The sequence below is a fragment of the Cheilinus undulatus genome, linkage group 2 (genome assembly GCF_018320785.1).
Source record: "Cheilinus undulatus linkage group 2, ASM1832078v1, whole genome shotgun sequence".
In the NCBI taxonomy this organism is placed as follows: domain Eukaryota; kingdom Metazoa; phylum Chordata; class Actinopteri; order Labriformes; family Labridae; genus Cheilinus; species Cheilinus undulatus.
Window position 1 is genome coordinate 34,778,177 of NC_054866.1, and position 17,239 is coordinate 34,795,415.

General features: G+C 37.0%; 2 protein-coding genes across 2 annotated transcripts in view; both read left to right on the forward strand.

The window, feature by feature from the left end:
* zgc:77784 (uncharacterized protein LOC402947 homolog) overlaps nt 1–1,001 on the forward strand; it is a 102,630-nt gene extending 101,629 nt beyond the window's left edge. The window contains exon 26 of the mRNA XM_041811676.1: nt 405–1,001. Coding sequence (XP_041667610.1) covers nt 405–416 — 12 coding nt within the window. The 3' untranslated portion in view covers nt 417–1,001. The remainder of the gene's footprint in view (nt 1–404) is intronic.
* A 13,540-nt stretch (nt 1,002–14,541) lies between these two features.
* lim2.3 (lens intrinsic membrane protein 2.3) lies at nt 14,542–15,961 on the forward strand. Its single transcript, XM_041812712.1, has 4 exons — nt 14,542–14,716; nt 15,452–15,601; nt 15,684–15,818; nt 15,900–15,961. Exons 1-4 carry the CDS (start codon nt 14,542–14,544, stop codon nt 15,959–15,961), a joined length of 522 nt encoding a protein of 173 aa, XP_041668646.1.
* The last annotated feature ends 1,278 nt before the right edge of the window (nt 15,962–17,239 follow it).

The following is a 17,239-nucleotide window of genomic DNA, read 5'->3' on the forward strand; positions in this document are numbered from 1 at the left end:
ATTTCACATAGTTTTATGGTAAATAGTTCTGGATTAGAGGTTCTAGATAATAAAGAAATTGAACTTTAGAGGACAGATCAGGAAGAAAATAAATAATGACAAAGATCTTTTATTTATTTTGATGAAAAGTGGTGAAAGAGGTGGATATGATAAAAAAAATAATAATAACTTTATTTGTATAGAATATTTCCTGCTTTGTGTTTGATTTCTCTGACTGCTAAGGGATTTTTACTGAGAAAAAAAAATACATCCATATGAAACTGTTGGCTCATGTTATGCATTTATGATTTGAAAAACTATTTCCTGAGTTTTTGAAATGATATTAAAACTCAGTATTGATCCTGCTCTATACTGTTTGTGTAACTTGCTCTCATTGTTCTCTTTGCTCCATGTTTTCCTTTCAGAACCTCATGTAGATGTTAGCAGACTACATGACATGGCATCCTCCATTTCCCACCAAGATTCCTGTCTTCGAGGCCATCAATCTGTTGCCATGGTAACTTTTGAAAAGCTAAAGTCTTAAGGGGAAAGCATCAAGGCTGTCCATCTGCCTTTTCACAAACTATTTTTATTTTCTTCTCAATTATTGAATCTTTATTTTTTGTGACCTTCTTCACTTTGTCCATGTACATAGACATCTTTACAGTTTTTTAAAAACGTGATCAGATATATTATTAAAAAAAAACAATCTAGGGTTATGAAAAAATTCTGTATTTTTACGGCATTGGGAAGTAAAATGTAAGTATAAGATAAATGTACAGCAGATAAATGAATGTATCTTCTGTTTACTCCTGATCATGGAACCATGATGATGTGTGTTTTATGAAAGACTGGACACGACATGAGGCAGAAAACGTGTTAATAAGCCATCCTGTGGTTGTGTGTGAGTGTGTGTCAGTGCATGTGTGCAGTGTTGGTGTGTGCGTGTGTTACTGTTTTGCTCTCTCATCTCTGTGTGGCTGTGTACCGTGGTTTTCCTGTAGATCACCAGTGTGTTAGTTCTGTTGAGATTTTTAAACTGATCAATAAAACATTTATTATATAACTGCTTTTGTTCATGTGTGAATGATTTTTATCTATCTGATGATGTGAGATGTGAGAAGCTCATGAAATGTAAAAATTATATTAGATGAATTTAAATGAGAGCATACTTGATCATTAATTTACATAAGTCAATCATCAGGTCAAAATGTGGTTGATTCTCTCTTGTTCATGTACTAAAAGGCCCCATGGAGAAAAAAAACTTAAGAATTTGGGTGCAAAAATAGGTAATTTGTAATTCAAAAGTTATTTCTCTTCAATTCTTGAATAAAACAGCATGCAGCTGTGGCAAACTCAAAACTATGCTTCAGACATGTCACAGATACTGTATGTAGCACTGAAGGACCCGACCAAACTGGAGTATGATTTACTGATTTACTCCTTCATATGGCAAAGCTTTTTGTTATTGATTAATTGTAAGGCTTCCCATCAATAGAGGACAACTTTACTGGGCCTTGGTTGAGTTTGGCTTGGTGCACGTTTTCATTTCAACTGTCAATAGTTGGAATAGTTGAGAAGCCTGGAAAGAGTGTTATCATTTGTTTGTATTTTTTAAATAATTAGTATTATTATTGAATCAAAAGTAACTAAATTAATTGGTTGACAGACTTAAATTTGTATCAAAAAGAGTGGTAAAGAAATAAATTTGAAGTATTGTAAGCATTTTCTGAATATGGGGGTTGGAAAGCTAAAATTGTATATATTTACTCATACTTTGGGAATAAGCTAATAAACACAAAAAATAATGTCAAGGAAATAATACAAGTAAATTTATCTAACCATAGTAAAAAACACTGCACATTGATATATGAAAATTAGAGTTTAAAAATCATAAAATGCATAGATATTCATAAAACTCTGAAACATTTTTTGCATGGCTGGCTGGCTAAGGGGGGCCATGTGCAATTTTCTTTTTTTGGGGCCCAAAATTCCTAGCTACGCCCCTGCCAGAAGACTACATGACACCTTGCAACAATTATTTTGTCTGATGTTCAGAGTGGGTGTCATGGTTTGACTGGTGCTGAATTAACTGGTGACGCTCCATCAAACATTCAATTATGCTGTATTAATGTTAATAGAAAAGGGTTAATAGAGTCCAAATATATTTTTTAAAAGATTAACATAGGAAAAAAAAAAAGAGGTGACTTTGCAGATGCCTGTTCAAACAAAATGAACACTAGTGGCTCATTAATAGTGCTTAATGACTGTGCCAACACTTTCTTTTAAAACTAGGTATTCTTATTGAAATTCTCTGTTCATGAAATACAAATCAAGAGGCAAATACTGTGAGTCTCATGTTATGATGAATGAAAGTTTTAGTGGTCCCCAGAAGATTTTCAGGTCTCAAACTGAGCCCCAATGCACTGAAGTTTGGGAAAGGCTGTAAGTGACAAACACAAAAGTTGTAATTTGTGGACAGCTTTCTCCCTCATTTTATTATAAACATGCTTTAAATGGAAACTAAGACATACTATTTGGCAAATAAGCCTTGTGGGATACTGGCTGGACTGATATGGCAACTTAAATCAAGTCAAGCTGCACCCTGTAGTGATGTTTCATTTGTGTATGAGCCAGTTTTAAGAACAAACCTTTACATGATCTACAGTAGCTGGCACCTGTTTAAGCACCGTTTTTTCCATGTTTTTCTTGCCAAAGAAGACATAAAAAGAAATTTAAATGCTACCAAATGAAGAGTTATTTGGGAGCTTAAAGACAGCTCTAATTTCTAAGCTGAGCCAAATGATCCACTGAAATCGAATTCCCACTGATATGAGCAATGCTGGATGGGCATTGGCTGTGGAAACCAAACTAAATTTAAGATTTATTGAACCTCTTCTCTTTTTTTCTATGCTACCAACCTCAACATAACTGGCTATCAGTGTCAGACTAGCTGTACAAGGATATTGTTACCTCACTCCTCTTCTTCCTCCCTAACTACAGTACAGGACAGCTGCTGTGGCTCATTTAGTACAGGTAACTTGCAGTTCTAGCTAATTTAGCAGGTAAAACAGTGAAGGAGGTGGAACATTTCTGAACTGGTCACTGTTACTAACAGACACACTAGGCTTTAACCTGCACCGGAGCATCAACACTACACTTTTCCTTCTAGCTCTCTCTCCATATACTTTACCCATCAACCAGGGACAGGCTTGTGCTGGTAACAGTATGCGAAATTAGAGTTTTCTGAGACATCTGACCCCCAACATAAACGTTTCCAGTCAGCTCCAAATCCTGATCTGAGTCAAGCCAGGGAGAGTTAATCAGTATCTAAACTAGACACTTCATTTTTTTTTATAAATAATTATTTATTGTACAACTTTAGAAAAAAAAAAAGAAATGTGCAACATCTTTAGTGACTCTATATTCAAAAGGGTAGTGTGTCTGACATCCAGATAGGAACTCCTAGGGCTGCTTAGCCTCAAGGGTTGCAGGAAATGCTTGGCATATAGTACATGCCAAATTTTTCTCCACACCTTAAAATGCTTAATTAATTAGTTTATTATTAGTTGTAGAGCATTTAGCAGGACCTACAATCTGGCTCACTCTCTTCTCCTTAGAAGATTGTCCTTTCCTGAGCCTTCAGGAGGTCTTCCTTTTTTCTAATAACAGCCTGAGTGAGTTTATGAGTTGGTGTTTAAAGGTCTGTATGCTGGAGTGAGCTCATGGAAAAGATGTTAAATATATAGTTTCAAAACTCCTCTCTTTCTTCTTTCAGGCTGTTCATGCTTTCCAAATCAAACTAAGGTTAATTTCTACCTGCCAACTATTTCTCTGTCTGAAGACAGTCTATACCAGTGGTACTCAACTTTATTCTACCCAAGAGCCATATTGTCTTAAAATACTTTAGCAAGAGCCACATTCCAGGATGTAAGGAAGATCCATAGATCAGCATATAGAAATATATATATATATATACAGTGCTTAACAAATTTATTAGACCACCTGTCTCAGAGACCATCCAGCATCATGAAGTGCTTTAATGCGGACTCTTTATTTTCAGTGAGCTCTCCACGTTTTACCATTTTGAACAAGAATGAGGAATTTCAAACTGAATTCACCTTTTTATACCCAAATTTGAGCCAGCTCACTGGGCTTTTCTGAGAAGTCAGAAATTAATCAAGCGTAACATTCAACCACTTAAACTCATTTCTCTGTTCAGGAATGCAAGTAAATAACTATAATTTGACATATTAGTCAAGAAATAATAGTGTGCTTTACTATTTTTCAGTTTTTTCTGTAAATCAGTAATTTTGAAAATTCATGGATAACAATAATAATTATATTTTAGCATTAAAAATATCATTTGGGTTAAAGAGCTTCTATATATTGGTGGAATAATCATTGCTGAAACATAAAAAATGATTTTGGTTTTACCAATTTTTACCAATGCTGTTAATTTAGGGCAGTTGTGGCATAAACCTTACTTTGGGTGGTGGTCTAATAAATTTGTTGAGCACTGTATAAAAAAAATGTATATATATATATATATATATATATATATAATTTATGCAAGTCCCACCTGGTCTAATGACACGTTGAAAAATTAGTTTGAGCTCTGAGATGCTTTTCAAAGAGCTGATGAATGATGGATGGCAATTATTGATCTCTACATTTACTGTAGTTCTGTGGCTCTGTTCAACTTAATAGAGATGTTTTCTATTTTTACCACTTATTATTGATGCTTTTAGCTAAAGGGGGAGGGGCCTCATACTGGTCTTTGCCGTGGGCCTCAGAATGACTGAACCAGGCCCTGCCTCACACCTTCAGCTATCATAGACACATCGTTCCTCCCCGCCTCATTCTGTAGCTTTGGTTCCCTGTTTCTGCTCTTTTGACAGTATTTATTATCAGTAGTACATTAAAGATCAGGTAAGACATCCATGTTTGGACAAGTTTTGCTAGATATTACGTTATCTCAACATGTGATCCGTGTGTGTGGGTCACTGATGACCCACGACGTGTATCGCAATGATCACCATAAAATATGAGTGTGGAAGAGCATGGGCAGGAAGTGACTGAAGAAACTTGTCAAAACGAGGGCAGAAGAAGCTTCAGTTTGAACACGACAGCACTACTGAATGAATGACCTTACTGAAGAGATGTACCACCAGCAGAATTCCTCTGCTCTCTTACGTACATTCCTCTGTCGCGCGCACCCGACGATAATAGTATAAAGTATTAAAAGGAAATAAAGGTCTTCATTTAGACTTGGCACTAAAGAGCTAAAGGTGACTGGAGAGCCATGGGCTGAGTGTCTCTGCTCAATACATTAAGCAGAAAGTAACGTAATGGTGTGGTGCATTCCTTCATTAATTTCATCACTGTTTTTACTGTAATTATATTTAGGGGGGCTGAGGAACATTTTAGGGTGACTTCAGCCCTCCATAAATGGCCTAATGACATCCCTGGGAACTCCCCCATTATGGAGTCCAGACACTGGTGGTGAAAGAAGGTGCTAGATAAGGTGCTAGATATGTTACTGGGATGCCATCTGAAGAACTGCACAGGGGGTGAGAGGGTTGCCTGGATCCACGCTAAAGACAAACTGACAGTAGCAGGGAAGTTTTAAAGCAGGCAGTAGCAAGATGACTGATTCATAAAGGTTGTGTTTAGAGCTGGTTGGTTTGGTACTTGAAGAGTAAACGGCCATAATCGGCTGATCAGTGGAGCAGGAAAGAGCAAAAAGAGAAAAAGAGTAAATAATTTGAATGAATGAATATGGAACAGTCTTTCTGCTTTCAGTCTTCATGTGAAGTGCTTGGCAAAAGTCCAGTTCTAGTGGAGTTGTGTTACTAATTTCTGTTGGCAGGGCCTACAACTCTATTATCATTGAATAAAATTCAACTCTATTTTCACATCAGTTCTTGTGTATTCTTCTTGGAGAACTATTGAATAAAAGTATTGTTGAACTCAAGATCATGCTGTTGAACTGGATAAGTATCATCCACATATCTTGGACTTACAACATCAATAAATCATTTAAATTAATGTTATAAATGAGAGAATGTGAATTGTAGTAATAGTAGTAATAGTAGTATTTTTGGCTGACCGCCGAGGTCAGCCCTACACATGGGTCTGTCTGTCACTGACTGAGTGACTGACTGAGTGACTCTACTCTCAGAGCCGTGCCTACAGAGATGCACTATTGGCGGGGTTTTGTTGTTCTGAAAGAAGTCAGTAGTGGCTGCCTTCACTGCGGTAAATACCTTGGAAATAGCTTTAGCATTGCGTCTGTTTTACTAGAACTGGACCACGTTTCTGTATGAAATAAAGAATAAAAACAACCCAAAAGCTTTTTATGTTGTGAAAGACATTTTAGCTATCTTGGCATGAGTGTGTGATAGTTAAGGGGGAAAGGGTTTCTTGTTGTGTGACTCCTTAGATACAATGGCTGCTAGTGGAGTGATTAGCTCGGAATTAGCAGCGGCGGCAGTTTGGTCTTTTTTAAAACACGGGCACAGAGCAACACTGAAAGCTTTCCGGAACAGAAAACATGTTTTCGCTCTACTCCTGGTCTGTTTCGGCATGGGTTTGCGGTCATGACAGTGGGGTTGTCCGGTGTATCCAAGGCCTGCTGCCATCGTAGCTGTTAGCTCGGATGTCACTGTAGGAAAGTGGCAGTTTACTCAGAACTGAACCACATTTCTTTTTAAAACAAGAGCAAAGAGCTACACCAAAAGCTTGTCTTGGCAGAGATGTTTTTGCACGTCCCCTGAGTGGCTTTTGCACTATCTTTTGATGAAGCTCTGCCATTAACAGTTTAAGGCAGCGGTAGCTGGCACAAGAGTAGTGGGCAAGGGCACTACGTCTGACATTGGCAGACAAGATTTGACAAATTTTTCATGGGCGCCACCCATATACTCAGCTCTGCTGCTCATCCCACAAATGCATGTTCCTTACAAATGCAGCACCATTTCAAAAGGAAATAAACAGGCTTTACATTGATAGAAGATTTATTGCCAGGAAGCATTGTTACAGTAAAAATAATCTAGAAACCAAACATTTCCTTACTTGTTGTGCTACTGTAAGTAAATCATATTTAACCTTCAAGCACACATAATTGAATAGTGCAGACTAAAGATCACAATGATAGTATCAATCAGTGGCCATCAAACTATAACACACCCCCATCAAACTGAACTCTAATTTGTGTTTACAGTCAATTATCATGTCAGTATAAAAACCTGAGATGCAGTGTGGAGATATGATGAAATACTGATGAAACTTGTTAGCTTTGTGATGGAGATTCGACAACATAATGACAACAATCCTTAACTGTGTTTGAATTTGCAATTTACAGCCTATAGTTCTTGTAAAAATCATTCGCTCAAAGCCAACCAAGCATGTCTTTGTGACAAAAGCACAGTGTTCATATGTGAAGAAATCTCAAATGTTTTTCTATCGAAGCCAACAGTCTCTGAGAACTGAGTGAATTTCAGCTTTTCTCATTTCATACTCACAGTAAAATCATTTCTCCGAAACAGGACACTGTGTAGGCTAAGATTTAACGCCTCCTTCAGCCTTTTGAGGAGTCATTTTGTGAATATGGCTTAATGAGGGGAGATGAGCATATTCTCACTGTACAGCAACTGAAATGTGTCAGCCGGAAAAAAAGGATATAAAAAGGCTCTCTCCGTGTCTGCACCTTGATGTTCTGTATGAGTCTCTTGTGTGCAGATTTCTTTGGTTGAAGCACTTCAGTATTTTGGCAGGCAGGGGAATGGATGCTGTGCAAAGTGAGTTGGACTCCACTGTATTTGGCATTTAGTGACTGTGTCCCACCAGGCTGGGAGGATAATGGTAATCCCATGCAATTTGAAGGGGTTATGCAATTTAGAAGGGTTCTATAATTTTATGCTTTTAGGCCTGTAAGATGGATTAGGGTCTCAGTGGGTTATCCAAACCCCTCCCGCACAGAACAGCAACATGTATCAACAAACGGACTCAACTAGACAAACACTCCCTTTTTTTCATCTGCTATAGGAACTTTCTTTTTTAAATTACACATTGTAACTGCTATTTTAAGGTGTAATATATAGAGTTTTGCATTAAAATGACTGGTTCTATGATAGATAGATAGATAGATAGATAGATAGATAGATAGATAGATAGAGAAATACACAGAGAGCTACGTAGTTAATGTTACTACACAGACCAATGTAGCTAAGTTAGTTTTAGCAACATGAGCTTTAGCAAACATAGCTAAAACTAAACTAGCTACAATAACGTGCCTTACATTGCTGCTTTGTAAGCTTAGCTTAGTGTTGCTACATTAGCTATGTAACTATGTTAGCTATGTAGCTCCATTATCCATTGCAAAGTTAGTTGAGCAGCATGATTTTTGGCAAACTTAACCAAAGCTAATTTAATTACACAGATAATGTAGATACATAGCTAATGTAGCTGCTTTGTGATCTAAGTATTAGCTCTGTAGCTCCATTAGCTATGTACCTCTGTTATCTTCATCCTACAAATTTAATAGATCTATGTAAGCTAAACTCGTCAATGAAATTTTTTCTTGTAAGCAGACCGTTTACTTTAAAGTTTTTAAATCAGTTTTTGGAAGTCAGGTTTTTGGCTTTCAACTTTTTGTATTCTAACCCTTACATAAACCTGTCCCCTTACACTAAACAGATTATTCATCCGATTTTATTTTGAAAGTTAAGCATGTATTCCTATTTTGAGATATACCGTATCTCAGAAAGGTCGTGAGAATGGCAATCAGAAATGAGCTTGTCCTCCATGAAAACATTCTAATATAGCTTAGCTGCATAAGCTATGTAGCTTAGGTAGCTACATAAGCTACCTAAGCTACATAGCTAATGCAGCTAATATAGCTTAGCTGCATTAGCTATGTAGCTTATGTAGCTATGGAGCTTTAGCTAGGTTTGCTAATGCTCACAGCTTACTTGGCTACTTTGGCTTACATACTAATGTTAACTACATAGCCAGAGTAGCTACGTTAAAGTGAGCCACCATGTGCTTATCTCCTTCTGAAACAGGTATATACATAATCTATCCAATGGTAAGACCTCTGACCTTTTGTCTATTTTATTTCTGGAATGTTCCTCTGTCTGTAATGTTTGCAGTGTGGTTATTTCATGAATAAAACTGCCAGAATTTGTTTATGAATAAAGTTGAATTTAAGAAACAAAATCTAAAACTGGAAATATGTTGTACTGGCACTTCTATTCCCCTCAGTAATGGTCTGAGATCTAGGGTCTTAAGCCAGACTGTCGTGGCCTCTCAGGGCTCCCTTACACCGGCGTTGTTAGAGCATTGCAGGTTTCATGGTTTCACTTTTGGCTTCCAAACTGGTTGAGATATCAAAGAAAGCTCATGTCTTTTATGCACAAATTGAACTGAAATTCATGTTGAACATAAAGAAAAACTTCTTGAGAGTGAAAATGACCTTCTTTTTCAAACTTAGCTCATTTATCATTCTGCACTCTGAAGGTCAGACATACTTGTATTTCAAATATGAGAAAAACACTTTTTTTTTGAGAGACTTTAAATTTTCCACAGTTTCATAGTATGTATTACAAAAACCCAGCTGTATCATATTGAGTTAGCTTCTATCTTTACAACTTCTTCACACCTAATCAGTAAGATTATGATGAGGATAAAAACAGCTTAAAGGAAGTCAGAATAGAATAAGTACTGATGAAAGCATCAATAACAGCCCTTGCAGCAGCAGGATTATCTCTTTTAAGTGTCCTTAATAAGGATGTGATTTTGACCTATCTGCTCCTCAGGTGTGCTGTGCCTGAGCCTTTATGCTAGATCATTAACTGGCAAAGAGTTGCACGTATAATAATTTGTCCAAAAATGATCAGAATAAAACAAAACATTTGTTAATCCTCTTCAGAAACCACTAAATTAAAGGTAGTTTACATAAGACATAAAAGGAAGAAAAGGCTCCAGGATGATAAAATATCAAAGCAAAAGAAAAAAAAAACTGAATATAAAATGGGGGGAAAATATCAAAAGAATAAATCAGAAGGTTTAAACATAAATGAATAAAAAACAGGAGAACAAATTAATGTTCAAAGCCTCGGTTTAAAAGAACTGAGATGTTAAATACAGGGAATTCTTGTTTGATAATGAAAAAAAAAAACATTTGAGGTAAGATGTGATGGCTCAGAGATAAATGATATATATATTATTTTTATCAAATAAGGTAAAAGTTGTCTAAAGATGAAGGTCTTCAATGAATCAAGATTGTCCTATAAACCCAAAATCACATGAAAGAAATCAAACTTGCTGCCAGACTTGCTGAAACGCTCCATCTAGTGGCTATTAGTGAGACATGCAGGTCAGATGAAAATGCCTGACTTTTGGATTCTGTTGTTGTTTAGATGCTCAAACATATATCAGAAGCTTTACTTTAACATTTGCAATGACTCTGCTTTTAAAGGGACTCCAAATGAATCATGACAGCGTAACAGTGAGACAGCAGAGGCCTGAAAGTTACACAGCTAAATGGAAACCAGCTATGACTGCATAATGACTTCTGTTACCAAGCTGAACACCTTTATGTTCATTTCCCTGCACTCAGTTTTAAGACTTGTAAAGATTTTGAGAACTTGTTGAATTATTGTCAAGAAGGTTGCCTTAGACTAAAGCAAAATAAGTACATATATCTGCTGTTTACTTCTGACCTGGTGACTGCTGTGCAGCACACACTTCCTTGACTTTCCCTGAATAAAAAAAAACTGTAATGACTTTTTTTTCTTATCCATTCAAAACTCTCTTCAGAACAAGAAATATTGGTGACTGAAGAAGGAAATAAGTGCTAATGTTTTAGCCAAATCTCTCCTTTTAAACTCCTACAAGACGTGGCAACAAATCATTTCATTATTTTATCACAGTTTTTCTGCTAAAACTTACAAAACCCACGACTCTTTCAGCTACCCACCTGCCAACTCATCTCCCTCTGTTCTGCAAAGATAAAACAACATAATGTAACTCTTTAAAACTTTCAAACAACAACTTAAAAAATGTGATTGTGTCCTTGCTGGTTAAAAGGAGAATGAAGCATCTCATACTCTATGTGTGCACCCTGGATGTCTGTTCTTACACTTGTTTCCCCTTAGGTTGAGCAGGCAATATCCCAGGAGACGCACAACACGCCTTTCTGGCAGGAAGCTGCAAAGGCTAAGCTCTTCTTGTCTCTGCTGTGCTGTCAGAATGGACAACATGGCAACAAGATGTCAGACAGAAGAAACCTTGCTGGCCTTTCAGTTGCAAACTTTAGCCCAAAGATGTAGTCAGGGATGCTGTGATTGCCTAAATTCTGGAGAGGAACAATTGTTGTGGGTGCTTTAAGAGCAAAAATAGATGGTTAAACTTTAACTGGCTTACATGTGGTAATCTAGCCTCATTAGGTCACATGTTTTTGTCCTGTTCCTCCATGGATAATCTCTCTGTCCTCTGCATTCCAGTGATGACTCCATAGGCCCAACTAACTTACTGCCATCTTTGTAATGCCTGCGCTGTCACATTTAGTAGCCTGATAGCATACAGACTTAGCTTAACGACCTGGAAATCTAATAAACATTCACCTTTCAGCTGATGGATAAAGGAATAGTTTACCTTACACCTAAAAGGAAGTCCCAAAGGAAGAAGTGTGTCTCTCTCTATTACCCACCGATGCATGCATGAAACCGATGGCAAGACATGACTCATCCTCATCATTACTCATCATATTTTCTTGTCTTTGTTTTGGTAATTGTGATGCCTGACTTATTGTCGGTTTCAGTGCTAAACATTGCACAGTGACTTAATTTATCCCCCGCCGCCAGCCCACTTTACAAAGGCAAGTCTAGACTATACTCTTTCATATATTATTCATCAAGATGGACCCTGCATTAATCCACTATGAGCTCAGCACTAAGCATCATTTAGCAAAGTTTCAGTGGCAAGGAGAAAATTCCATTCAGCAGGAAGAATCTTCAAGCAGAACAAGACTTAAGGTGAACAACCGTATGCTGAAGCTGTGTTGAGGTTGTAAAGAGATCGAGGGAGATGCAGAAAAAGAGGGAAGGGGGTATGCAGACTGACAGAAGAGGGAGATACAGAAATGGAGATACAGAAAAATAGGAGAAGAGGGAGGTCCAGAAGGAGAGGAGAAGGAGACACAGAAAGAGAGAAGAGGGGGATGCAGAAAAACAGGAGAGGGAAATGCAGACACAGAGAAGAGGGAGATGCAGAAAATGACAATATTCAAATTGCAGAAAAAGTAGAAGAGGGAGGTGCAGAAAGACAGGAGAGGGAGATGCAGAAAATGAGAAAAGATGAAGATGCAGAACAAGAGGAGAAGGAAATGCAGACAGAGAGAGAACAAGAAGAGCGACAATAATAAGATAGATTCATGGCTGTCCTGACCTTAAATCTGCAGAAACCATGTTTCATTGGAGACTCAACATTCTAATATCAGTATTAGAGATAATGATGAAGAGGGGAGGACTGGCACTAGTTGTTATAGCAGTTTATGTTAACATGCAAAAAAGAAAAGGGAGGGGCAGAAGAAGCGAAGAGGACAATGCAGAAATAGAGGAGATGGAGATGCAGACAGATCATTACCAATGAGTACAATTTTTAATAACTCTGTAAATTGCCATAAATCCACCTCAAACTTATTGTCTTGAATTTGGCCATAGTGTTATTAATGATGGTAATGCTATGTGAATAATAGGCAGTAATAGCCATGTCTGATAGAAGACATTACCACTAGCTAAGAGGATGATGAAATAAAGTGGACTGATGTTAGTTATTATAGCAGTTGAAGTTAAAGAGCTGAGATTAGATTCACTTTCACACTTTCATAATGAAAATAGAACACTGATACTAAAGGTCTGATATATCAACACCATGTTATTGTAAGGATACTGAAAGCATCCTTTCAGTGACTCAGGGATTTAACCAACTGGGCTCAGGCAGAGAGGTCTAAATAAGTAGAAGTATATGTTTGATGTAAAATTTCTTTGATCATTATGACACGATGGCATTAAAAAATAAAGAATAATATAAAAGTAATGTTGTAAAATATTACAAATTCAGGGGAAAGCATCTGGATACTGGAGTACAATCTGGAATCTGAAACAAAATTAGAGAATCTTATAAATTCTTGCAAAATGTTGCCTCAGGAGTTCACAGTTTTCTTTTGATGAAGAATTTTTGTGAAAATTACTTGAAAGGGATTTAATTTTTGAGACCAACCATTTATTTCACCTGCCTTAAATGTCTTCATCTAGACTTGACTGAATTTGAGAAATTGTAAATAGTAATGCTAAGCCCCTTAGTTTGTTTTCACTGTCATTGTAGGAAATAGAAGGCATTTAAAGCAAACAACAGATGACATTTTTATTATCTGTATCACATATCTTAATTGCTGGATTGATTGATTTTTATGTGAATAAAAGATGCCAGAACTGTATTTCAAATTATTTGATCAATTTAACACAAAAAGGTGCTAAAGGCAGATATGACCTGATTTTAATGACACTAACACTGCTTGATCTATCTACATGATAGACTAAAGGCCTGATCGAAAACACATCAGCTAAACCTTCATTCAAATGAAAGAAGGGCTCAGTCGGTACATGTTTTACCTTTTAAAGTCATCTCTCTTGATGAATTTTTTCCAGCATTGACATTGGCAGAGCATGTTGCAGGCTATGAGTTTACCGCGTGTGGTTGTGCAGCATTTTGAATGAAAAGCCCTGTGTCATCAGTATCACCATGATGTGCGCAGCGCCATAACAGTTTTGTATTTTCAGCAGATTCCCTAAAACACAAAACTCATCCTCTGTGATTGGTTGTGGCTCAGCATGCTCCATTGTTCCATCGGGCCGTTTGTTCGCTTGGTTTCCCTTGCACAAACAAAACTTTCCTGTCACACACGGCAATATTGGGCTCCTCGGTGCTTTGACAACCCGAAATATTGGAATCTCTGACTTTTTCTGAGGGAAAAAGATAAAGGTAGGCTATTAATTCAAAACAAAAAGGGTTAAATCTTGGGTTTACACATGTGTGATGTTTGGGGGCAATACGTTTGTGTCTTCATTGCCACAATTAATATACAACCTCTTGAATGAATGTGCCATGAAGGGGATTTAAAATTTGGAGAAAGCACATTTTTATAAACATTTAAATGCAATGTAAAGTGTTTTTTTAATGGATGCAACTTTCTATTAAGTCAGAAAACAGTTCTAATGCGTTTAACATCATTTCCCATTTTTAAATCTACTCAATTTAGAATTTTTGGGAAAAAATTGGTCATTTTAATGAGGATAAGAAAAGTGTGATAAAATGCTTGTAAATTCATATTTTAAGGATAAATCAGATAAAACATGTCCATATTTTCCTTAAAATGTATCTAGGGTAATGCTGCTTTATTGTATCCGATGCTCTGTGACTGAAAATGTTGCATGGGTCATATGTTTGCAAGGCTCTCACCTGCTCTCCCTCTGTTTGTCAGTCAGTGTTTTTGGCAGGATGTACAGCTTCATGGGAGGTGGGTTGTTCTGCGCTGGAGTCGGGAACATACTCCTCATTGTCTCCACGGCAACTGACTATTGGATGCAGTACCGTCACTCCAGCAATTACATGCACCAGGGCCTGTGGCGGTACTGTGTGCCTGGGAAATGCATGACACACACAGACAGCATCGGTGAGACATGCTGGGTGCAGTTTTCTGAAGCATGGGCAAAAGCCGAGGAGGCTGATTATAATTTATTTTCTGTTTTGCAGCAACCCTGATAAACAATGGATTTACTTTACTTTGAGGCTGATAACATAAACATGACATATTCAAGAGCAAAGAGATGGAGTTGATGATACTGTCCTTATAAAAGCTTTTTTCTCTTTGTCTCTTTTTTAATGTGTATTAGTTTATAGTAGGACTGTCAACATCAATTGCATTAACGATGATTAACTAAGTTCCACATTTAGTGCACTCATTTTTTAAAGCACTTAATTGCATGTTCATTTCCTTTCAATCCATAACAAGCTTCATTTTTCATGGTAAAGTTCGTGTTATTGCCTTACATCTAACCATGAAAGCAGGAGACCTAAAAGGAAAGAAAAAACAGTTTTAAATGCAAAATAGTGGAATTTTAAAATGTGACAAACGGATTTGATTAATCGCAATCAGTTACAGAAATTCTGAGATTAACAGCAATTAAAAATTGGCATTTTCAACAGCCTTATTTCATAGTTTTAATTACATTTGCCCCAGTGGTATCCCATTTAGTTCAGGTAAATACAGCCAAATTTAATAACAGTATATCAGAGCTTAAGAAAAGCATATTTGACTGTTAACATACAAATATTAGCACTCTAAGTTACATGTATTGGGTAATGAAAGTACCTTAAAATCTGCTGTCCATATCTCCTCCATCCTCAGCATACTGGGATGCCACTCGGGCCTTCATGATTCTCTCCCTGCTGGCCTGCTTCATCGGCATAGTGATCGGGGTCATGGCCTTCATCCACTACTCCTCCTTTGACGGGTTTGACAAGACTTTTGCTGCCGGCATCCTCTTCTTCATCTCCTGTAGGCATCTCAGACACAGCACATAGTTTAGTGCTGCAGAAAGTACACCAGTTTAATTTGAGAATTTAATTTTTTCTTACAGGCTTCTTTGTGTTGCTGGCAATGGCTGTGTACACAGGAGTGACAGTGAACTATTACGGTAAACGCTATGGCAGCTGGCGGTTCTCCTGGTCCTACATAATGGGCTGGGTGGCAGTGGTGCTCACGTTCTTCTCAGGTAAGCATCCAAACACCAAGATGTGAGATAAAAAAAAAAACTTGTGTATTTTTTTCATAACAATTTGATTATTTTTTTTAGGTATCTTCTACATGTGTGCCTACCGGATGCATGAATGCCCAAGAAACTCTAACTCACGCTAACCTGCCAAAAACCTTCAACACACATCAGCACTGCTTTGTAATACTCAGCTGAGAGGAACCGATGTACACCCAAATGAACTCCGCAACCACTTTCTGCCAACGTGAATACTCATGAATAAGCAAAATAAAAGACAAGAAAACAATGAGTTTGTTGCCTGCAGTTTTAAATTTCCAGCATATGAAATAGACGTATGAAACTATCCTAGTAACAAGCCTGGAGTCAACGTAGCTCCAGAAAGGCTGTCAACATTAATGCATTAATCACATTTCCTTAAGGTCCATAATCAATGCTTTTTTGCACGATTAATTGCATATTTTCTGTCCCATGGCACTTGAGTTAAGCTGCTGTAAAGTCTCAATGCAGCCACAATGATGTGAAATAAGTCCACCACTGCTCATTAATATCTCATTTCACTTAAAAGAACTCACAGACAGCTCAGTGGACAAGTCCAAAATAATCTGCACCCTGCATTGTAAAATATTTGCAATTTCTCATCCATAAAAACCCTGTTTTACCTGATTAAGTTCATGAAATACTCGTAGATTTTCCTGAATTTCCTTATTTTCTTTCAAAATTAAAGTTTGTATCCACAGAAGAAATCAAACCTTATTTTAACCTCCTCAACCCAGGGACTTCGTTTTTGCACTTTTGGTATCTCCTATTTTATTAGGATTAGTAGCATCTGATAAATATAACAAAATATTGTTTTTCAACTAGTTTAAAAAAAATTATGTCCTCATAAATGGACAGTGGGTCTATTAAACCATGTAAAACATTGAAGACACCACTGTGTAACACAATATGGGCAATTCTATATTCAGTTGGATATAGTTTTTGGTTGACTTCAGTGCTAGTTTACTCTATTTTGTTTGAACTTCAAGACCGTCTGTTTTTATGCTTACTCTATCAATCTGAGTTCATGCCTTTGTTATGTCTGTTACAGCACTTTAATATCTGTTTTTAAAAGTGCTATATACATTAAGTTTTATTTCACTGAGGCACCCTAAAACACATTAAAACATATGCTGCTCCTTTAAGTCAAAGTTTTATCCTGCTGGTTTCACCAAGGATTTCGACATCAGATTAATATTTCTAACTAACAGGGCTTACTAGAAAGTCTGGGTGTGTTTATCACAGCAGCTTTGAGCGAGAATAATGAATAATGAATAGAACTGTCCTGCAGATACAGCTAATATGATAAGTCTGAACTGTCTCACCAGTAACATGCAGAGCTGAACTTTTTTAACCAGGTACTGCATTTCAGGAGAAGAAAGACA